At 36.8% G+C, this 24,786-nt stretch overlaps 2 protein-coding genes across 4 annotated transcripts; one reads left to right on the top strand and one right to left on the bottom strand.

Moving 5' to 3' along the window:
* Positions 1 to 14,908: 14,908 nt before the first annotated feature.
* LOC141644330 (putative F-box protein At2g02030) lies at positions 14,909 to 17,066 on the bottom strand. 2 transcript variants are annotated; one of them, XM_074453830.1, is made up of 2 exons: positions 16,909 to 17,066; positions 14,909 to 16,701 (listed from the first exon to the last, which is right to left on the bottom strand). In XM_074453830.1, the coding sequence occupies exon 2, from the start codon at positions 16,416 to 16,418 to the stop codon at positions 15,051 to 15,053; it is 1,368 nt and encodes a 455-aa protein (XP_074309931.1). In that variant the 5' UTR covers positions 16,419 to 16,701; positions 16,909 to 17,066; the 3' UTR covers positions 14,909 to 15,050. The 2 variants fall into 2 exon arrangements, with proteins under 2 accessions (XP_074309931.1, XP_074309930.1); XM_074453829.1 differs by having other exon boundaries at positions 14,909 to 16,678.
* Positions 17,067 to 20,923: 3,857 nt separating this feature from the next.
* Positions 20,924 to 24,309, top strand: LOC141644329 (uncharacterized). 2 transcript variants are annotated; one of them, XM_074453827.1, is made up of 14 exons: positions 20,924 to 21,039; positions 21,191 to 21,516; positions 21,659 to 21,739; positions 21,892 to 21,996; positions 22,131 to 22,214; positions 22,288 to 22,403; positions 22,497 to 22,598; positions 22,720 to 22,833; positions 22,979 to 23,035; positions 23,445 to 23,511; positions 23,604 to 23,657; positions 23,815 to 23,889; positions 23,972 to 24,010; positions 24,103 to 24,309. In XM_074453827.1, the coding sequence occupies exons 2-14, from the start codon at positions 21,325 to 21,327 to the stop codon at positions 24,196 to 24,198; spliced, it is 1,182 nt and encodes a 393-aa protein (XP_074309928.1). In that variant the 5' UTR covers positions 20,924 to 21,039; positions 21,191 to 21,324; the 3' UTR covers positions 24,199 to 24,309. The 2 variants fall into 2 exon arrangements, with proteins under 2 accessions (XP_074309928.1, XP_074309929.1); XM_074453828.1 differs by having other exon boundaries at positions 20,931 to 21,000.
* The last annotated feature ends 477 nt before the right edge of the window (positions 24,310 to 24,786 follow it).

Below are 24,786 nucleotides of genomic sequence, written 5' to 3'. Positions count from 1 at the left end.
GAATGCGAGCTATTATAAAAAGAACACGAGCTTGAACTAAATTGATGCACAACACTGGAGCGTGAAGATCACCGGCTGATTAGCTAAAACAATAACTAAAACGATAACACAAACCATTTACACAAATAATACTTCTTAACATGGTGTTAAAATGATGCACAACACTAGCATTCATCCTCATGTACACACATTGCTTTCACCGAAGAATTGCAAACCTGGTGTCCTTTGTAGTTCGAAAGACGACTACAATAATTATTAGCAAATGTTTATGTTTATTCCATGTCTTTTTTATCGCGTATTTATGAAAATTTCTTTGTATTAGTCTGAAGATAATTATTAAGAAGCCATTAATTTAACTCAATTATTATCAGTGTATTGTATTGTACATAAGCAAAAATACATACTCCCTTTCATTCATTAAAATCCCGAAGATCGGGTATTCAGCCGACTTATCCCAACCTTTCGCCATGAATTCAAGTATGCTCCCACATTTATTTTTACCACATAATTTAGTATGGAATTTTTTGGTCTTTAGTCAAATTAAATCTAACATCTTTTACTAAGCCTAATAGCTCAGTATTTCAGTAACATGAACGGCGGCTAACACTATTATATGAGCATAATTCAAGAATGATAAAAAGTACGCGATGACTAAATATACACTTTTGAGTCAGGCTGCGCTAGATGTTGGTGGCATAGTGCTGTATACTCTGGCTATTGAGCATTACCTTTTCTAGCATCCTGTTGACTCGAAACATGTAAGTCGTCAGTAGTCAAGCTTCTGACGACACAAAATCTTGTAGACTGAAAGTAATAGATCTTGCCTTCTGACCCTTGGAACTAATGTGTTGGACGAATGCGTGAATAACTTGTGTTGGGTCCTTGCTGCGCTGGTGTTCAGCACACATAATGGTACGATATTGTCTGCTTTGGCCTTTGGGTCAAGCCTCACGGATTTACTGTTGGGGTCCTTTTCAAAAGGCCTTGTAGTATTATGTTTAGTGGATACTTATAAATATGACTTTTCACCTTTACACCACCGATGTGGGACATGGGTTTGAACCCCAACAATCATGCCCTCAAACCAAGGACCATCATCTTGACTAAGACCTTGACATCCATGGATTATTGTACTCCCACAACCTACAACCCAACTTTTAGAGACTCGCATCACCATGTTTTGATAACTTTTCCCTAAACGACACATCATGTGTCTCATGGGGCTTGTGCTACACTTGCGTACCAGACTCCTCTGCATCCAATATACCCTGGACTGGGACCGAATCCATTGCCTCCGTGCACCGCCTTTGAACTTATCATGAACCGCTTTTGTTGCCTCCATTAAGCCTCAGCCCACCTTACCAGGTCGCTGACGGTCTTCTCTTGGACGGCCTTGGATCAATGTCACGAGACCAGGTCGCTTCTCGCAAACATAGTAACTCTCCCTCGAGCTATAGGAGTTCCACGCCTTATAGTGTACGTCCACCTTCAAGCCTTCGCCTGATGAATCTCTGTGTCTAGCCCAGCTCGAACCTTGGGCTCTGATACCAGTTGTTGTGCGAAAGCGTGAATACCTCATGTTCAGATGGTTGGATTTATGTCCCGAGTCCATTAAGGTAACCCAGTTTATATTTTATGTAACCGTAACGTTTTGTTAGAAGCCACTTACGGACCGAATCTTAAATGAGTTTAAGGATTCGTGTAGAATTAAACGGGCCCATTGGGTCACATACAAGATTAATATGGTGTTTTATATATATATATATATGAAAATAGGGCTCTAATTAGATTAGGCCCAGCTGCGATTAAGGTAAGGGTTTGATTAGGAAATTGAGTTATTGCTTCTCTATATATAGAGATATTTGGGAGTCAGTTTAATCATCCTATTCTCTCTGTGAGTTATAATAAACCTTACCCTTCGTACTAGCATACAAATCGCATCTCCTGTTCATTCGTGTGGATACTGGTGGAGGCACTACAATTGGAGTGCTCTTAGTTATTTGTAGCAGTTGACTAACTAACTACCTAACAACCTAGATTAGTTAAATTAACTATGGTTATTTAGAGAAAGGTCGGCTAATCATTGTATATAAATAGCAGCTCAATCATATCGTAAGAACACAAGTTTTATTGAATGAAAGATTTCATATCATCAATATAATTCCATAAAACTAATTACATCAATACAAGATTATTGATGTTTTACACAGTTAAAAAATGTCGTGCAGAATTGAAGCCTGTTAGCAGCAACATCATTGTGATTGTCAAACCTAATGGCATTGTCAAAGTGATTGTCTGTCACCTCACTGTCAGCTGGAGAAGTAACATATGTAAACTTTCCTTCCCATACGAACATTACGTGGAGGAAAGTTGACATTCTCATCATTGTCTGCAAACATTAAAAGCATAAGAAAATGAATTAATCAACCAAAACTCACAACAACTTGAGAAAACAAGCACAATCAGCTATATCTATGTAGACAAAGTAACATGAGGTGGACATTGGTTTACTAAATAAATGGATTACACATCAATTGTAACTTTCTTCTCAAGTCAACCAGAATAATCATAACATACAACTGTTGTCACCCTAAACAAACAGCTGTCGCCCCCTAACAAACAATTTCTCTGTTTTTCCCGCTTTCTTTCTTCAAACAAGCGTATATAAAAAAACAAACCCTTCTCCAATTCTTTTAACCATCAAATTCGAAAACCGATTCCGCTTTAAATCAGGGGTATACCACAAGGAAATGGGTTTTCTTGTGGGTTTTTGGTAAAAACCCATTTTTTTGTTGTGGTTAAATGAGTTTTCTTGTGGCTTTTTACTAAAAAGCCATTTTTTTTGTGGTTAAAATGGGTTTTCTTGTGGGTCTTCGGTAAAAAGGTACAAAATACAAACTCATTTATTATTAACAGTAATCAATTCAAAACTATACCAACATTACTTCTATTCAAGAATAAATGATTATCACAAATGATTTACTCGCATGTATGATATATAAGAATTTTTCATAAAATATCAACCACAAAGGGAGTATGCGTGTATTCCACTTCTCTTTATCATGTAAATTTCACAAAATTACATTATCTACATACATTTTCTTACAAAATTACATCACCCACATGAAAATTTCACAAATTACATTACCCACAAAATACAAAAAAATTACATAATTTAATTGAATTTTACCACGGGAAATATCAGTATTTGTCACATATATGTTTATTATATGATATGTTTATTATATTTGCCACGACTATTGTTATTGTTATTGTCCGCTTTTCTAAAAGGTTGTTATTCTCAAGTGGTTTCTTGTATATAGTTGTCATGTTATGTTGGTCTAATTACATAAATACTTTATTCTTTATTTTCATTGTAACTTCACTTTCTTCTCAATTAAATCGTGGATAATTTTCTTGAGAATTTTTGAGTTTAAATATATTATTGCACGTTTTCTCTTTCAATTAAATTGTGGATAACTTTCGTGAGAATTTTGAGTTTAAACATGTTATTGCATGTTTCATGAATAGTTGTTTAGTTGGTTTTAACATGATTTTCTCCCTTTTTTTCTCAAAAGCTTTGTTTACCTCTTACACATCACCAAACTTGTCAAGGAAAACTCGATTCGTGGTGTACAGCAGTTCAAGTTCTACTTCTGGAGGCTCTATCAAATCACCAAACGGTATACTAGCATCTTTTGCTCTCTTGATGACCTTTTTCACCAAAGTAATAAAAACAAGTGACTTCAATGCAGTATAAACGATTTATCTTGATGGCCCTCGTCCAATTTTGATATTGGGAATAGCGACTTAACTACTATACTAGTATAAACTTAATCACCATTCATTAGGTTATTATCTTTGCTCGTTTTATCATCAATTGTAGTTGTTCTTCTAAATGTACTTGAAAGATTTGTAATTTAGGTGTACAATCTGGATTAATCTTTGATTAAATAGCGAATATGTATGCTATGTGTTGGATATCAGATTTTATTTAGTGGTTTCTAATCATGCTCTCATCTGTTTTACACAGATGAAGAATCAGATCTAGAACCTCTGAGTCCGTGTTCTGTACTGCCCGTTGTGACAACAATTAATCATTCAGCATCTTATTCAACCCCTCAAGCCTTCCCAACCTCTTCTTCAACCCCTCCAGTCTTCCCAATTTCTTCTTCAATCCCTCCAACATTCCTAACCTCTTCTACAACTTCTCGAGCCTCTTTTCAGGAAACCTCTTTTGTTACAGCATTCTTCCATTCTATACTACCTTTTAAGCCAACCAAGTCAAATCCCATGCCCTTGAGTCGGCTCAGTTGGGAGATGGATGTGAATATGAAGAAGTATGGTTTGACTTCTGTAGAAAGATGCACTTTCCTTGAAACTTTTCCCAAATATATCCAGTTTCTTGATGGTCTCCTTGGTGATGGCACATCCCCTGTGCTTAATGAGGAAAATGTCTACATTACTAGGTTAGTAGTGCTTTTGAATTTAGTTTTTCACACATTTTCGTATAGTGTCTTATGTGTGTGGACTTTACAAGCTATGTAATATGGCATGTTTTTTTTGTTAGCTGTTTTACATGTGCTATAAAAAAATGGAGATGGTCTGTCATCTGTTTTGTTTTACCTGTGAATGGCAGCTTCCCGTTTTCCATGGCCGATAGCCCAATAGTTGGGCAAGTAAAGCAGATAAGCATGTGATGTACTCCATTACGTTTTGTAGTTCTGTTGCATTCTTGTTGTCTTAGTACCATTCTTAAGGTGGTCACAAGATGCCTAGTCTAGTTTACTATAGAAAGCTATCTGTTTGAGTAACTGAAAACTGAAAGGCGGCGGGAAATTTACTACGTCATCCTACACCCTAACTGATGAGATAACTGGAATCGGTGACAAGGGGCATACACAATCGTCAATTTTTTCCGTGTCTGACAGTGCTTTCAATATGGAAGCCGGAATCATGTGTGCTGTTTTGATTACTAATTACTAGAGGTTATTCAATAAGCTGGTTTCCTTAATAACTGTAACTTTGTAGACTATCTTTGAACTCCTTAGTATAAGGATGTGAATGAACGATGTTAAAGTTGCATTTCATCAAAGAGATTTGTACAGCTTATATAGTAGTTTACAAGAGACTATTCTAGGCTAGGATAATTAAAAATATACACACAATAATATGTTACTGCATTTACAAGGTAAATAATATGATTGAAATATTTGATCTTATTGCCTATTTTGGTTGTCAGTAGAATCTTGGTTAATACGCCCCCGCAAGATGGACGAAGGAGGGAGGAGTCCAATCTTGGTTCGCAGTTCTTGAAATCGAGGTTTGTGAAGAGGTTTAGTGAGGGCATCGGCCAGTTGATCATTGCTTGCAATGTGTTGAATTCGGATGTGCCCAAGCTGAAGTTGTTCACGGACGAAGTGAAATGAGAGTGCCATATGCTTCATTCGAGAGTGAAAGACCGGATTCTTGGCATACATTGTAGCTGACATGTTGTCACAGTATATAACTGGGGCCTTCGTTGTGACTATGTTTAGTTCGATGAGAAGATTGCAAAGCCAGAGGACCTTCATAGTTACGACAGCAAGGGCTCGGAACTCGGCTTCTGTTGTGGAAAGAGCAAGGCCACGTTGTTTCTTTGAGGACCAGGAAATGGGATTGCGGCCAAGGTAGATAATGTACCCGGTGGTGGAGATGTAATTATCCTTGTCTCCTGCAAAGTCTGCGTCACAAAAGGCATGAAGACAAAGAGGTGTGGTGCGGTAAAGTTGGATGCCGTGGTTTTGTGTTCCTTGAAGATATCGAAGAAGACGCTTGAGAGCGAGCCAATGAGTAGAGGTTGGATGATGTAGAAATTGAGCTAGACGGTTAACGGTGAAGGCTATGTCCGGTCGAGTAAGCGAGAGGTACTGAAGGCTTCCGACTAGAGCGCGATAGTCGGAGTGTTCATGTATTGGTTTGTTGTCTTCTCGAACTAAATGAGTGTCGGCTGCCATAGGTGTAGTTGTCTGTTTTGCATCCGACATTTTGTATTTTTCTAGTAAATCATGTATATACTTGGATTGTTTGAGGTGAAGTCCTAGATTATTTGGTGTGACTTCGATCCCAAGAAAGTATGATAATGGGCCCAAGTCTTTGAGAGAAAATCGGTTAGACAGAGCGGTGATGAAACGTTGTAAATGGGTTTGATTTGGTCCAGTAATAATGATATCATCAACGTAAATAAGCATGTAGAGACTGGTGCTTGGAGTTTTGAATATGAATAGAGATGAGTCAAAGATAGATTGTCGAAAACCGTTAGTGGTGAGGTAAGTTTTTAGCTCGGTGTACCAAGCTCGAGGAGCTTGTTTTAGACCGTAAATCGCCATATTTAGCTTGCATACATAATCGGGTTTGGAAGCATCAATAAAGCCTTGAGGTTGACTCATGTAGACCGTGTCAGTTAAAGTCCCTTGTAGAAATGCGTTATTGACATCTAACTGATGGATTGGCCATGAGTTGGTTATTGCTAAGGAGAGAATCAGTCGGACAGTTGTGGGCTTTACTACCGGACTGAAGGTTTCCGTATAGTCGATGCTGGGGCGTTGGTGAAAGCCTTTGGCAACGAGTCGGGCTTTATGTTGTTTAAGTGATCCATCGGGATTGTATTTGACTCGATAAACCCATTTACAGCCAACGATATTTTGATTAGGTTGTTTGGGAACGAGAGTCCAAGTGTGATTGCGTTCAAGGGCTTGGAATTCGTCAGTCATAGCAGCTCGCTAGTGGGGCGATATGAGAGCTTGTTTGACTGTGTTGGGTAACGAATTTGGAGAAGCGAATGAATGCGCAAGGTGAGCGTGTTTCGAGGTTGTTTTGGGTTTGTCATTGTTTGTGTACCTCGGGTTTGGTTTACGGATATTGTTAGCTAGGCGTGTTACAACAGTCCGGGATGGTGGAGGTGGTGGTGGTGAGGGTGACGTGGTTGGCGTGATGGGAGGTGGCGTGGTAATGATGGGAGGTGGCGTGGCAATGGGAGTGTCGTAGGGTGGTGATAAGGGTAAGGTAGAGTTTGAATTAGGAGCTGGTTGTCGTCGAGTGTACACATTCGTGATAGGTGGTCGATGGTGGGTTCGAAGAGGAGAGGTGATGGGAGGTGGCGTGGGCTGTGGGGAGGATGACGGTGGTGGCAGAATGGGAACCACTAGGGGACACCATTCGTCGGCCGTGGTGAGAGAAGTGGCGGGTGAGGGGTTTTTGAGAAGACGAGTGTATGGAAATTCGTCTTCGATAAATTTTACATGACGAGAAGTGTACAATCGATTCGTTTTTGGGTCGAGACAGTGAAAGGCGCTTTGTGTGGTTGAATATCCAACAAAAATGCAAGGAGTGGAGCGATAGTCTAATTTGTGTTTTGTATACGGTCTTAACCAAGGGTAGCATAAGCACCCAAAATTATGTAGCTTCGTATAGTCAGGTTGAAGATTACGTAACTTGGTGTATGGGTTGTTACCTTTTAGTGTGGAGGTAGGAAGACGATTTATGAGGTATGTAGCTGTACTGAATGCAAATGGCCAGAATGTGGTGGGTAGAGCCGCGTGGGATAGGAGAGCTAACCCGGTTTCAACTAGGTGACGATGTCTGCGTTCGGCATACCCATTATGTTCCGGGGTATAAGGCGGAGATGTAAAGTGACTTATTCCATTATTAAGTAGTGTATGAGTTAATTTTTGAAATTCGCCACCATTATCTGAAAAGAATTGGCGAATGGGTTTATTGAAAAAAATTTCAACTAGTGCTTTAAATTGGATAAACGTTTTGGTGGTGTCGGATTTTTGTTTAAGTGGAAAAAACCAAATATATCTGGTAAAATGGTCTACAAAAATCACGTAGTACTTGTATTTTTCGCGAGAATATACGGGACTAGTCCAAAGGTCTGAATAAATTAATTGAAGGGGTTCGGTGGTTCTAAATGAAGACGTGGCGAATGGTAACTTCTTACTTTTGCTAATTTGACATGGTTCGCAAAAAGAAAGACGAGATAACTTAAAATTCAAACTTTTATTGATAATATTCATAACATCATGAGACGGATGGCCTAATCTATGATGCCATGAGAGGGAGGTCGTGTCCGTTTGCATTGAGTTGGCAGTTTTTGGTGACGGACAGAACTCGTAAATTCCATGCTTAGCTTGGCCCTGGAGTATTGTTGCACCCGTCTTGATCGCCTTAACAACAAAAGAAAATGGTGAGAATATAACATAGGCATCGTTGTCACGACATAGTTTCGATATCGATAGAATATTACGAGATATCTTAGGAACATGTAAAACATTATTAGCTTTTAAAGAAGTATTAGGCAATGTAAATGAACCTATATTGGCGATGTCAAGACCGGAGCCGTCTCCAATGATAAGATCATCGGTTCCAAGGTAGGCCGAGTGAAAAGCAAGGGTGTCTAAATCATGGGTGACATGGTGCGATGCACCACTATCAAGTAGGTAGTTCGGGTTGGCAGTGGTGGTACCGTGGGTGGCCGAATGTGTCTGGGGTGGGGTTTGGTGTTGGCGGGTTGGCGGGTTGGTGGTTCAGGGAAAATGATGGTGGGAAAGAGTTTGCGGAATAGTGGGCAATCCGCAATGACATGGCCGACCTGGCGGCACCACTGGCATCGACCCTTAAAGGGTCGTGGTGTCGGGTTGGACTGTTGGTGGTTGGCAGGTGGGTTGTTGTGTTAGCGAGAAGCATTGTTGTGACGGTAGTAATGATTGTGATGCTGGTGGTTGCGAGATGCGTAGTTTGCAGTAGGATTAAATAGGTCAGACGATGTGGTTTGTGATGATTTGGGTTGTTGCTGGAGTAGTAACTCGTAGTGTAGCAGTTTTTCGTGGAGGGCCTCGAACGATATGGGTGTGTCACGGGCACGAACTGTATCCATGACTAGTTTATAAAGTTCATAATCGAGACCGCGTAAAACTTTGAAGACAATATCTTCCGGGTCTAAAACTTTGCCCAGTAGGGCTAATTGGTCAATGCAAGCCTTAATGGAATGCATATATTCGGTTATGGATTGATCGGTTTTCTTGACAATCGAGTCAAGACGGTCTTTTATCTGTAAAATATGCGCACGCGAAGGATTTGCGTATGTGCGCGCAAGAATGTCCCAAGCCTCCTTGGAGGTTTTGGCTCGGACTATAAGACTTTGGACGGCCGAAGATAGGGTACCCATAAGGGCTCCTAATATAAGGCCATCCTGTTTTAACCACGAAAAATAGGCGGGGTTGGGTTTCTCGGTTTTGTCCTCGGCAACGATGGTGGGAGATGGTGACGGTGTCGAGCCATCAAGGAAGCCGAGGAGGCTGAAACCAAACAAAATATGTGTTAACTGAAAGTGCCAGGATGTATAGTTTAGGGGCGTCAATTTGACGCAATGATTTAGGTTCAAGGAGGTGAGTGGGGTGTTGTTGTCATGCGGGTTTGGGACGATGGTGTCGGTGTTGGTCACGACTGACATGGTGGAAATTGGGGTTAGGGTAAGTGGTGCGCAGCGTTTGAATTTGTGACGGCGGGGTGGAATTTTGGTTTTGACGGATCGAGAACTCGTTGATACCATATAAGGATGTGAATGAACGATGTTAAAGTTGCATTTCATCAAAGAGATTTGTACAGCTTATATAGTAGTTTACAAGAGACTATTCTAGGCTAGGATAATTAAAAATATACACACAATAATATGTTACTGCATTTACAAGGTAAATAATATGATTGAAATATTTGATCTTATTGCCTATTTTGGTTGTCAGTAGAATCTTGGTTAATACTTAGAACCTCTTCAGCTATGGTTGCTTACTGAGATATATGCTTCAATTATCTGTAGCTCTTGGATATGAACTTATTACTGTCCGTTAATTTGATGTTCCTGAAATTATTTGAGCCTGCTTAGCCGCGTCTGGTTATTGTTTTGATGTGGAAATATATACTAGTGTCATTAAATAACTACAATATCGTGGCGATTATTGTTTTTTTTTTTTTTTTTGGTGTTGACCAGGAGTATCCCTACCGACAGTTGGGACAATCTCCTTCGGGTACTGAAGGCAATTTAATGGGTTGACCCCTCCCAAGTTTGGCTTTTTTCATTCGCAAGAGTCAGGAATCGAACCCCTGACCACTTGTTTAAGAGATGAGAGCCCTTACCACTCACCAGCCAACTTTGGTCGATTATTGTTTTTTTAGAGGCATGCTTCTAGTGCTTCCAAATGGAGCTAGTATCCACTGCCGCAAGGTTACAACTTACAGCCAAAACATCAATCATTAATGTACAGAGTTCAAAATTAAGAATTGTACTCTGTTCTGTAACATACTAACAGCTTCCAATTTTTCTTTTCGGTCTATTTCTTTGATATCTCCTATTCTCTGTCATGTAAGTGATACACTTGTTTTGTGTTCATTAAACCAGTTCTGCAGGAAGCAGCAGTTGCACTGCCGGGCCGCTTGTTGAGGATAAAGGTACCTCGTACCTCCAGCCACTCCTACGCGTACCGGAAGAAAAGGGGTCAGGGTCAAGGTCAAGGTCAAGGTCAAAGACTCGCGTCAACACTGGGAACCGCAAGTGTGAAAAGGTTGGAAGATCTGGCCTAAACCACTGAATGTACGTAACGTCCTCATCTCGAGCTGCCCCAGCTTCAGTTTAAGAGTTAGGGATTTGCCTCGGTGATCCTTTGTAGCACTTCGGCGTTAAGTATTAGTACTTCTTACCTAACTGGTATTTTGGTGTTTTGTTTTTTACGGTGGCAGGACTGAGGACAGGAAGAGGATCCCCTGAAGCATACCCAGTTTTCTAAACTTGCAAAATTCCACTGAACGTGAACAATTTCGAAGTTTATTATGTGAATGTGATTTTTTGTTGTTGTCGGTGTATGAAGTGCTGGTTTTGTGAAGTTGTGCGTATGTGGAGCTACATTGGTAGAGGCATTGTTTACATTGTTTGCACAAAATTTACAAGATTTGTAAATTTTTTGGCCAATTTACGGTTGTTTGTTCTCTTCTGGTATCTTGGTTTGACTTTATTGTAAAGTGAATTTAAACTTTGTCTATGAATAACAAATTGCATCAGCTTTGGTCGTCGTCGTTAAAAAATATTCAGTGATTTTATTCTTGGTTAATGTCTCCGGTGATTAATATTTATTATTAGAGTAACTTTAATGGTTATTAAGGACATGCTTACAATTTAATAAAAAATTCAAGGAGGTTATTCACTAGGATTATGAAAAATATGACCTGCTTAAAAGCTACACTTGCCTCTACCAAGCTACCTGCTTGATTTCAAGTAGCTTTCTTTTTATTGATGATATATTTTGAAGTTGGTGACCATATCCATATGTCTCTATTATATGTTGAGAGTGTTGTTATGTGCGGATGTTGGCTAGGCCTATTTTATCAGCCCAAACCCGGCCCATGCGGGCTTAAGCGGGCTTTTGGGTCGATTCGGGCTAAATATTTTTCCTCTTGAAATAAGTTTAGAAATCCCCAATTATGAAGTTAGATACTGTGTATTTGTTATCAAAATTTTCATATAGAATTGTGCGACTTTTTTCGAGTATTGTCAATTAAAAAATAGTAACCTAATGTAGCTTTTATGAATGTACTGCTTGAGGTGACTCATATAAATTAAATGCACAATTTTTAGTAGTGTAATAATATATTTTAGTGCGGTGCTCACTGTATGTTGTTGTAGTGTTGTAATTGATTTGATATTTCTTGTTCTTTAGGCTCAAAAACATTGACTTAACACGCAAATAATAGTAAACAATTAATCGACATTAGTATGATACGAAATCATTAGCTCATTTTTTATCATATAAATACTGGTAAAGTAAAATACTAAGTCTTATCAAACTAATACATGTAAACAAGTTATTACGGCTTATTTAAAATACAACAATTGATTGGTTAATTATTTTACTAAATGCTTATTAACATTCTTAAATTGTACATATTCATAAATTTAGCATATGTTTGGGCCGGACCGGGTCAAAATTCGGGCAGTAAAGGCGGCCCAAACCCAGCCCTATTATATTGAATCGGGCCATGGGTTTCGGGTCGTGGGCTTTTCGGGCCTAAAATCGAGGCCCAAGCCCCGAGAAAAATCGGACTGGGCCGGGTCAGGCTAGCGGGCCTGGGCCCATTTGAACAGCTCTAGAGTAGAGTAAAATGATGGAAAGGTTACGATATTGTATTGACTCAATAATTATATAGTGGGAAAGGTTACGATATTGTATTGACTCAATAATTATATAGTGGGGTTTTATGTTTTGACCAAGTGTTTTGAATATTAATTGAAATGTTTTTTTCCTTCTTTACTTGAAGAGTATGTTAAAGCGAGATGATTATTTATTTTTGAGATCAAAGAACACCATAATTATATATTATACGGAGTATTTTTCTTTACATGGTGGAGAACTCTTATCATGACTAATTATTTTTATACGTCGGAGGTCTGGTATCATGGCTGGTTATTTATTCTTATGGAGATGCGGAATCATGAAGGTTTCCCTTATGGATTATTATTATTATTTTATATTGGTTACCCCGAGCATGGAAGCGAAATGATCGAAGAGTTATCGAGATATATTCTATATACTTATATTATCCGAGCCGCCTATCCTTCCTATTCTATTATTGGAGAGGAACACACTATTTGGTAACCAGTGCAGTGAATGCGTTATCTCTCTTAGGAAAACGTCTAGCGCGATTCGACCCAGCCTACCTCTTTCTTCTCTACTCTCTTTTATATATTATTGTTATTTATTTACCTCTTTATATCCGTTATTATATTTATGTTGTAATATTATTTACGGTAATATTTGCTCCACTTTTTCTATCACTCGTCATAGTTATCATGGTCTCTTAATTCTAGAGACCCCGATAAATCGTTTTAATCCCGGAGGGATGGTAGTTAATCAATTCATGGACTATACAACCAGTTGTACGGTGTAAAATCTGAGTTTTGTGATTAAGTATCCGTGCTTTATGTTAAAGAATATGAGCTTTATTAGAAAGTATTAAGCTCATCCATTTACACATTAGAAACATAAACTTTGAGCTAGCTCAGAAAAAATACATATAGGCTCGGATTCTTATACCTCGGTTGTACAATGTTTATGGTACAACTGGATGTATAATCTTATTTGTGTAGTTAATCTTGTGGCAAGGAAAAGACCGGAGTTCCTCAATAGTTTTGGCCCGGAAAAGACAGGAATTCCTCTCGGTTTTCGCACCTAATCGCGATATGCCGGCTTTGGCACGAAAAAAACTGGTATACACCTCGATTACGCACAAAGTTGCAATTCGATGGTTTCGGCCTGGAAAAACCCGAAAATGTCCCACAGTATTCCCACTTACATTTGCTAATAGTTATAGTAGTCATCTATAGAACTACAAAGGATCCCAGGCTTGCAATGCTCCGGTGAAAGCAATGTGTGTAAGAGTATTGGGTTGTACCTGCTTGATCGGGAAAAAACGAGAAGATTTTGTTAACCATATCATATCAAACTACAACATACTCATCGTCAACACGACGGTAAAACCAAAAACTCCATTAATCAACCTAACAGGCCACACACCCCAGAGTTTGCTAGGATAAAACGTTTCATCAACCCTGCTAATTACAGGTCAAATATTGATCCCAGCTAGACCTGTCAAACGGGTCAAACGGGCGGGTTACGGGTTCGGTCATTTCGGGTTTGGGTAAAATACGGGTCGGGTCTATTTCGGGTTTGAAAAATACGGGTTTATACGGGTTTCGGGTCTGGATTTAGGGTCAGAACGGGTCAGATTGACGCCTTTTTAAAAAAATTCATTTTCTTTAATTCTACTTATAAACACATAATTATTCTTAAATTTTTATTAGTATCTAATTTAATATATGATATTAGTAAGATAAAACACTTTTGCTTAATATTTTTAATATCACATCGTTATATGAACGGGTCGATATGGGTTTTGGGTCGTGTTCGGGTAAAAAAACGAGTCGATCAACATCTCATTTCTATCATTTTTTAAAACTTCTTTTATATCGTAATTCCTACCACTTATACGTTTTTTCTCCTCTTGCTCGTCTTAGTCAACTTAATTGTCACCATTCTCGCGATCACCACCTCGTCATCATCATCATTACCCTCACTAACTCACTAAGTACGACAGTGAGATTTAAATAAGATGACAATGATGACGTGGCATGTGATTCAGGGTGATGAGGTGGCAGTGCTAAAGTGGAGTGCGGTTACACGTAATACGATGAAAGTGACGGTGTGGGACACCCTTCGAAGTGATGACATGGCCTGTGATCGAGGTGATGACGTGGCAATGCTAACATGGAATGCGGTTCGATGTAACACGGTGAAAGTAATTGCGTGGCACACACTTCAAGGTGATGACATGGCATGTCACCTTAATGATGACATAGCAGTGCTGACGTAAAATACGGATCGACGTAATATGATGAAAGCGACGGCATGACACACACTTTGATGTGATGACGTGGCATATGGTTAAAGGTGATGACGTGGCATTCCGTATATATACATATCTTTCCTTACAATTTTATAAGTCAATACTTATTTGACATTATCAATTTTAAGGAAGATATATTGCTTTGACCCAACGGTCAACCCATTACGGGTCGGGTTTCGACCCGCTATTTACGGGTCAAAACGGGTTCGGGTATTTTCGGGTTCGGGTTGAAAAAACCGGGTTATTTACGGGTCGGGTTACGGTCGGTTTTCGGGTCGGGTCAGATTTTGACAGGTCTAATCCCAGCCATTTCAGTCCACTCACCAGTTTTGAGAAGACCAGTAATGATTTGGAGTATTCTTGTTAAATAATCCTATAAAAAATTCTCCGACTTAATCGCACATTATACACCTACATAGATAAAAAAAATATATATATACCAACAATAACTTTGTACTCGCAAACTGGTAATTTCTCAATTTGTAATTATTATCTTCAAACTGATACAAAGAAAATTTCATAAATACTTGAAAAAAAGACATGGGATAAATAAACATTTGCTAATAATTATTGTAGTCATCTATCGAACTACAAAGGATCCCAGGCTTGCGATTCCGATTCCCTGGTGAAAGCAATGTGTGTACATGGGGATAAATAAGAGTATGGGGATGTATCTGCGTGATCGGGAAAAACGAGAAAATTTTGTTAACCATATCATATCGACCTACGACATACTCATCGTCAACACGACGGTAAAACCAGAAAACTCCATTAATCAACCTAACAGGCCACACACCCCCGAGTTTGCTAGGATAAAACATTTCATTAACCATGCTAATTAGAGGTCGAATATTGATCCCAGCCATTTCAGTCCACTCACCAGTTTTTACGCTTGTCAATTTCCACAACCTCCATACATCTCCCCATTGCCATTGCCTTAATAAGCCTAGACATGTACCCATACTTAGAAACTCGATCGGATTACCATCTCCTCTAACCAAGTCCTCTGGAGGAGAAAACTGATATATAATTTCAGTGTCGACATCCAATGCGACACCATTAATATTGGCAATATTATACCAATAAATAAATCCAGAGATAAAGCGTGGAAAATGCATCAATGCATACTTCACTTTATTTACATCAATGGATATACCCTGAAGATCAATAAATCGCCAAGCTGTATCAACACCGAGAGTAAATACCCTCATCCATACACATTTGGAGGAGGCCTTAGCAGAAACATGAACTACTTTATAAAGACCAGAAGAAGTAAATCCGAACCCAGCATGCGAGTTAATATCGCACAATCCTTTTAATGGAGGCAGACTAATGTTCACTTTAGTAGCAGGATTCATAACATGAAATATGTCGGGGTTTGTCAAATCATGAAGCAAGACTAACCCATTAAAAGAACCCATAATTCTGGCTGGAAACGGGATTTGAATTTCGGTACCCTTCAATAATCTAGTTGTGTCTGCCTCGATATAAGACATCTTAGAATCCTCGTTGGGATTTTGAATGAGAAAACCAGCAGAAGACATTTGATGATGCAGTCTAACAAACATAGGGTCGGTTACTATATCAAAAAACTGCTTAGAGACGTATCTCACAACCTCATGTAGATCTTTAGCAGGAATACGAAGTAGAATGTTGAATAATATCTCTTCGGGAAGACAAAAAGTATGCCCTTCATCTTCCCTTTGCTTGCGAATAAGTCTTCTTCGTTTTTTAGGATGAGAAGAAGGAGAGGTGTGGGGACCGAGTTTCCAGAAATCTGCCATCTCCGTGTTATTTCTCTTCAACAACATCATCTTATTATTTGCGTTACTCATCCTATAAAATGATATTTCTTTCCTAGAAGGACGGTTTAATAAATAGATAGAAGGAGAAGTATGAGACAGTGAAGACGGATTGTTATCTCCCATCAACCTCCATATATATATAGGTGATTTGAGTTTGAGAAGGAATCCTAAACATCTTCAGCGTTTAGGAAAGTAATGATCTTTCCTAAAAGGACTCAAACTCGAAGCGGCTCCCTTCCAAATTAGTAGGCTTAATCCCACCACCACAACCAGCACCATCACTAAACCGTCTTAGCCGCGATATCGGAATCTCTCTATTTCAAACCAAACCCTTATCCGTCAATACATCATCTCTAATTCAAGCCGACCCAAACAGGTTCACCCTAATACGTCATCAAATAAATTACTTGAAGACCAAAACAATAGAAACCCAATTAAATAAATCAGAAAAACAAATTACTAACAACTTAATCAACAAACAAATCAATTCAAATAATCAATTAAGCTAATCGGATTAAACTAATCGAAGTAAGCTAATAGGATTAAACTAATCGAATTAATTACAAAATAAAAAGGAAAATGGATCCAGATTGCGAAATAGGAGAAAACTTACGGAAACGGGTAAGTTTGCCGACGATTGCGGTGGTTGTTTTGGTGGCTGACGGACAATTAATCGACAAACAGTGAGTAATAATAATCACGAGTAGGTGTTTGTGAGAAATAAGGTATGTTGGCTTATTTATGTTCCCTCCCTTCTATTGAAATCGTATTATTTGTTTGTTGAATATATTAGTTTAGACCCGTATATAGTGTTTTCTATATTTATAAAATACTTATATAAAATAGTTAGCTTATAATTGTTCAGATTTGTTTTGCTTGTGACAAAAAATTGGAACTGAAAATTAATAAGAAAATTGATTAATGAGGCGAAATGTATTTTAATGAAAATATTTTTATACAAGAAAGCTATTGATTTCAATTTATAATTTTTTCTCAATTTTTTTTGGTCATGAAATTAAGAACAGTGATTTATAATTTTGTTTATATATAGGATATGGATCAAGTCATTATCTAATATAACCATCAATAAAAAATTTAGTAATTAATATATTATAGTTTAGAATTTAATGAAAATAATATATTTTGATGGAAAGGTTAATTTTAGTGAATGATGATAATTAAATGAAATAAATTGAAACCATTAGTTTCCTTATTTTGTAAATGCGCTTAATTATCATTAGTTTCCTTATTTGAGAAATGTGCATTTTGGCGGGAAATTTTTGAGATCATCTATTCTTTTAGTAGATAGGGAAATGGCGACTACGGAGTATTTTATTATGCTGAATTTTTTTATTGGCTTTTCAAATGCATGTCCTTAGGTAATTAGAAAGCTGAATTTGGAAATAAACAAAATATGTTCTTTAACATGGTAAATTTGTGACCTCTCACAGACCCCTCCTACTTAACCTTTAACTTGATCTCCCACTTGCTCATTGTGAAAGATCATAAGCTTGTTATGGAATAGTGTCGTCACAAATTAGAACTTTTGGAATGGCGGATTTAATCCATTCATAGGGTGTTTGGTTCAACCAATTCTCGATTCTGGAATTAATTAGGTATAGGTTTAGAATGCTCCAAACCCATATCTGGTGTTTGCGCTAGTGACGATATTGACAGTGATTTTTAATCGTATTCCAGGCCGCCTAAGGTGGGACACACATCTGATTAGCTAGTTGCTGAGGTCACTCCCTTTGGTATGATCCACTAATTCGGAACATCATAGATTATTAATGATTCCATCATCGCGGGTCTAAATTGCGGAGTTAATGGGCTTCTAAGTGCGATATTTCGCTCATGACCTGTGTTTTTTTTTCTAAAATGATACTCATACTTCGAACATATGAGGTATGCGTTTCCCATAAAAAAAGAGCTTACTATCAATTGTACACATCCTTAAAAAAAAAATCATTAAAAAAAATGAAAAGTGTTTAAATTATGTGTCAATTTTGAAAGTATGTTTTATGAATTCTATTTTGTTTTTGCTTGATGTTTCCAAAATATGTTATCGATATTTTTTGGGTACTTTTTTTTTTAATATCACTAGCATAAAATTAATTGTAAAAAATTGATTTTTGAACAAATTATTGTATGCATAAATTATATTGTATATTTGTATCAATGACATATTTTGATGAAGATTTGTTTAGTATTTTTCTTTTCTATGCTAAACTTTTAGACTTCATACAATTAATTTTTATGCTGTAAAATTTATTTGTATAACTTTTAAAGTATATCATTCACTGTAGTGATTTGATTCCTGATATATCTTTGAATGATAACAACATTAGGTATTTAGGTATCAGGAATTAAATTCCAACGCTATATTACCTTTATTTGATTCCTGATTTCTAACCCATAACAACGAGCGAATCTAACCGTCCTTATTTCTCTAGTCAGCCCAAACAACTGCAAGCAAATATGAGGTTCTAACTTTATATGTTCATGATATTATATTCCACTTTCAATCCATCTAACTCTTTAAACTAAACAACCCCAAGTTTATCAGTAAAGATCCTCTGTCCCATTTTGTGTCCCATTCTGTGTCTCACTCTATACACATTCTGACACATCAACTAACTATACTATAACCTATTTTATTTTTGTATATATCAAATGATGTGTCAGAAGATAAATGGAGTGAGTGAGACACAGAATATGACACAAAAATAACAGATAATTCTTATTGCAAGCTTATACCCACCTTTTTAATGATAAAACGGAACAAACATAACATTAATGTCTTCAATAAGTCTTGCTTGCGACGGGTTGGATCTTGCGACGGGTATTATGTGAGTGGAAATGGGTAGAGGGGACAAGGTGGGCACCCACCCCATGTGCTTTGTCTCTCACCCTTATGGGTTCTGTGTGAGAGAATATGGTACCCGTCTCTTATTTGTGACGGATACCTCCGTCACAAATAAGAATTTGCGTAATGTCTTATTGATATTCTTCAATCCTATATGATTTTTTCTTCTTTTGATGGGAATGATCCGCTTGTATTTATTGACATTAATTGCTAAAATCACTTTCAATCAAACATAGTACTCATATTTGGTGAGTTACCAAATAGTGTGATACTTGCCCGATTGCATTACTAATATAATTTCCCTATTTGAAACTGTAATATACTCTTTTATATCGATTTTCTCTAACGTGTACAAGATTATTGTACACCCTAGCCAATGATAAACCTTTAATCATATTTCACTTAGATTTTGCTTTGTTATTTATGAAAAAGGTGGGTAATTCTAATATTCTTATTGGCTAGGGTGTACGGTGACGTGGTACACCGGGTGTACCTAAGAATTTTTCCGTGTATTTTAAGGACTTATATTAAATTTCTCGGTTTGAAAGTGGAATATGCTGTTATGTATCGATTTTTTTAACATACTCGTATAACTTACGAACTTATATTAAGAGCCTAACTAAAGAAAAAAATTAACTTCTCATTTGAACCCAAAAAAAACATATAAATTCAAGATTACGTACCAAAAAAAACATATAAATTCAAATTTTTTATTCTTAATTAAGGAAAAAAATTAAAAAAATAATTTCTCTCAAAATAAAGTGCAAATAAAATTAAATTCACCTCTCCTTTTGTCTTTTTTTTTCCTCTCTCTCTGTTGCTTGTAAACCAGCGAAAATTTTAACGCAATTCTTGCTCCATATCACAAGAAAAAAAATCCCAGAAAAATAAATATAACGTTTATTCTTTTACTGTGAGAGGAAAAAAAAAACCTTTCTCATCAGATTATTTTGATGAGAAGGGTGTTGACTTATATTGATTTATTTATTATTTTATATACATTTCTGTGGGTTTTTCTTGTGATTTAATTTGATCATGCATATATTTTTCATGCTAAATTCTAACTAAGGTACGTTTTCAATACTTTTAATTATACATTTAGTTTTTGCTACGCATCTACTCTCTCTGCCCAATCAATTGTTTACCTTTCAAATGAATGGGACGGAGCGAGTAGTACATCAAGTATGTAATTTCTCAAGTTTAAACGTGTAGGGTTTAGGGTTACAAAATTAATACATTTGCTTAAATAATTAAGACAAATTAGTGCAAAATGATTGATTTTTTGATTTTTTATATAAATGTGATTTGATGAATTAAAGTTTTAAGGATTTATTTATTTTCGGAATTAAAAATTGCTCATGGTTCTTAGTCAAAAAGAGTCATTTACTTCTTAGTTTAACATTTGGGCTATTAAATGTTAAGATTATATCTTGGTTGAGAATTGAGATAGACATGTTCATGGCTTCCTCACAACTTTTTTTCATCGCCAATTAATTAAATTTTTCATCGAATGTGTTATCTTCCCTAGCTCGATTCCGAATGTTTAATTACTTAATTTACTTAAAAAAATTCATCGAGTTTATTGTCATTGTTTTGACTTTTCTTGACGATTCAGTATAATAATTCATGTTAACTGATCCCAAATAAGTTTACGGCTAAGTAATTGCAATTGCTCATGATCTTGTTACCTGTCCTTATATTATTGCTACTTTTGAGGTTATTTCCTGCACTTTTTATGCTTATTTCAAGTTGCATTTTGATCATTATAGAAACATGATTTTTTGTTCCATGAATTCGTCAAATTAAATTTATGAACAAGATTGTATTCAACTATTCAAGGTATATATTTCAATGAGATTTTGTATTCAACTTTTCAAGGTATATATTTCAATGAGATTTTTTATTTTGAGTTCGATTTACTTTCAATGAGATTTTTTATTTTGAGTTCGAATATTTTGTGATCAATTTTCATACTCGTAATAAAAATAGTCATTTTTTTTTTTACAATTGTTCGTTTCTTTGGTTTCAGGTTCAATCCTTCGTCTAATCATCTCCAAAGATCTTCTATTACACCAGTGATCACCTAATTTTCGCTATAAAGCCATTCTTAAACGCGGTTTTAATTGTTGATTGTTAATTATATTCGCGAAAGGAATTACAAGCATGGGAGATGTTGGACATAACAAAAGCAGAAATATCAATGAATTTTGTTGCTTACCCTTAAGCCTAGTAAGGTGCAGTACCATGACCAAAAAACCTAATGAAATTTTACGACTTCTCGTGACTACAACAATTATTGGACTTATTTTCGGTTTTTTAATTGGGGCTTCGATGTCACTCTTCCTTATATCAAAGGTACATATGCACTCGATCCTTTTTTTTCGCTTTCTATAGACAATTCTCAAAACAATTTTACATAAGCCACTCTAATGTTGTTAACACACGGGTAAAGCTGTGTAATTTGTATTAAGTCGTTACGTGTCATTATTTTTTGTAGATAAATCCAGCAAACTATATTCCTGCAAGCTTGCTGCCTAATGTTGACTTTCAGAATCAGACAATGAATCACACATCTAAGGTAATGCATTTATATGGGGACAAAGATTGTTCGAGATACGGTTTGGTATAAAATGGAATAAATCAAAATGACTCGTAAAATTCTCTGTTCATGATCATATTTAGGTCACACATCTGACCTAAACTATTGTCTTTTATTAATCCGAGATGCAGATGGAAGTGCCTACGAATCCTAGAGGAGCAGAGAGGCTGCCACCAGGTATCGTAGCAAAAGAGTCAGACTTCTACCTCCGCCGACTATGGGGTGAGCCTAGTGAGGTTTGTACGCGTTTTATTAATAAGTTATAACTTGGTTGTACGCATACAACTGTCTCACATAACGCAAATTCATTTCAGAATTTGAAATAAAATTCCGTAAATTCTTTACAATCTGTTTTATTTTAACTGTACAGGATGTGACCAAAACACCGAAGTATCTTGTGACTTTTACAGTGGGTTATGAACTGAGGAACAACATTGATGCAGCGGTTAAAAAGGTGTTACTCCTGAGTATCCGTCTTTGGCCACAATTTATTGGACAAATTTCATGTTCTTTTCACTGTTTTACAGTTTTCGGATAATTTCACCATTCTGCTATTTCATTATGATGGGAGGACAAGTGAATGGGAAGATTTTGAGTGGTCGAAACGAGCAATCCATGTCAGTGCCAGGAAACAGACTAAATGGTTTGCGAAGCGTTTTCAACAAATTTCATGTTCTTTCATTACTGATTACTGGTCACAGTACTAATCTGCAGTTTTCATGTATGTATAACAAAGGTGGTTTGCGAAGCGTTTTCTGCATCCAGACATAGTCGCGCCATATGACTACATCTTTATCTGGGATGAAGACTTAGGACTCGAGCATTTCGATGCAGAAAAGTCAGTTCAGTTACCATATTCATCTTAATGACTTAATCTTACAGGACGCCGTCTGCTATTCACATATCAAATTATCAATATTAGTCCTGCTTACTTATCAATATTTTTTCTGGTATACAAGATATATTGAGATGGTGAAGAAGCATGGTTTGGAGATTTCTCAGCCCGGTGTGGACCCCGTCAATGGGATAACGTGGCCGATGACACAGAGAAGCAATAACAGTGAAGTTCACAAGTACGATCACTGTAATTCAGTCATAACAGCTTATATGAGACAGTTTTACATGCGATACCAAAACCAATTTTCATTAGTTTAATAAAATTATTGTAAGATTTTGTTGACGCGAAAATCATTTGTGGCTTTTGTTTTTGTTGATAAGAGAGGCAGAGGAGCAACCAGAATGGTGCCAAAATCCACTTCGACCACCGTGTGCAGGGTAAGTAAACCCGTGTTCATATTCATCGATTTGCATTACATTAAAAGTCCTGTTCCATCTTGTAAAATTGGAGTTAATTTGCTGGATTGCGCCCTTTTAAAATCCAGTTTTTTCCTAAAATTACTTTATATTCACTTTTATCAAAAATTGCTTTAAAACTCCAATTTACGTCTGTTAATGAACTTATTCTTCATTGTTATATGTTTTAAAGTATAAATTGGCTAAAATACAACCGAAATAAGTTCATAAAATGACGGAATAAGTAACCTAAGTTGGTGTTATGAAACATTTTTTGATAAAAGTAGATTTAAAGGAAGTAATTTTAGAGAAAAATTATATAAGGGAGTAATTTTAAAAAACTCGATTTTTAAAAGGGAGTAACTTTTAATTTACTTTTGGATTAATTCAGATTTGTTGAGATTATGGCTCCGGTCTTCTCTCGAGAAGCTTGGCGTTGTGTGTGGCATATGATTCAGGTAAACTTTCAAGACGACAATAAAATAGTTATGTATAGTGTCACGGTCCAAATTTAATATTGAGATCATAACGTTGGTTACTTGCATTACAGAACGATTTGGTTCATGGATGGGGTATTGACTTTGCTCTCCAAAAATGTGTAGAGGTAAGTCACCAATTCTTCACCGTCTTCGCTGTTGTTAACTGCACACTATACAGTTTATTTTTTTTTTATTATTATTCTTTTTTAACAACACATAGCATAGCTTACAAAAGAGCTTCCTGAGCAAGATTATACATTAACGTAATTTTGCTCAAATCAGCCTGCAAATGAAAAGATAGGAGTTGTCGATAGTCAATGGATCATTCACAAGCGCGTTCCCACTCTTGGAAACCAGGTATAAGTTTCGAGTTGTGGACAGAACTCCCTAATCTTTCGCATCTGTGAATTTTTACACGGTCGAATTTTGTTTGTATCAGGGTGAAGCGTCACCAGACGAGGACGGTCCATGGCAAGGGGTATGTAATCTTTCTTTCTAAAATTTATTTAGATAACATCGACGAATTTTCTTAATAATACTCTGTACTAAATTTCCGATATATTCTAACAGGTAAGGATAAGATGCGCGAAAGAATGGAAGATGTTTGAGAATCGGCTAAGTCAAGCCGAGAAGGAGCACGAGAAAGCACTCCAAGGCTCGCCATAGGTAAAGCATAGTCCGATAGGCAACATAACCATGTACAAGAATTAGCAAGAAATCGAAATTTTCGATAGTGAATGACCGTTATAGTTAATGATTTACATTAGCGGGTTCCAATTGTCTTGCATTATTTTATTCAGTTCAGTATAGTTCAACTTAACGAAACTTCATCTAGTCCAACATCACACCGTCTATAAATTAGAGAACGACAATGATAATATTAGTTTCCTAGCAAATGGAGTAACATTCATACAATATGAACACATCAAAAATAACATCAATTTAAGAAAATGGTCCACCACCGTGATACACTGATACTTACCTTATATGGGCCTTGGACGATGCATAGCAGCTTCCAATGGCAACATCAACGGCCCACACTAACGCATACGCGTAAACTTTGGGCTTTGTCTATCAAAATCATCATTAATAAAAATTCGTTAAATATTGACATTTGGTACTTTCATCATCACATATGTTTTCTCACAAATACTTTTACGAGTTTATCGTAAAATAGAACTTTTCAGTAAATCATTTTTACCTAATATTGTTTGGATTTATTTTACAATTATATCCGTGTAAAATCGCTTTATA

Source organism: Silene latifolia, chromosome 2, assembly GCF_048544455.1.
Source record: "Silene latifolia isolate original U9 population chromosome 2, ASM4854445v1, whole genome shotgun sequence".
NCBI classification, from domain to species: Eukaryota; Viridiplantae; Streptophyta; class Magnoliopsida; order Caryophyllales; family Caryophyllaceae; genus Silene; species Silene latifolia.
Note: the sequence above shows the minus strand (reverse complement) of the source record. Positions and strands in the feature narration are given on the sequence as shown.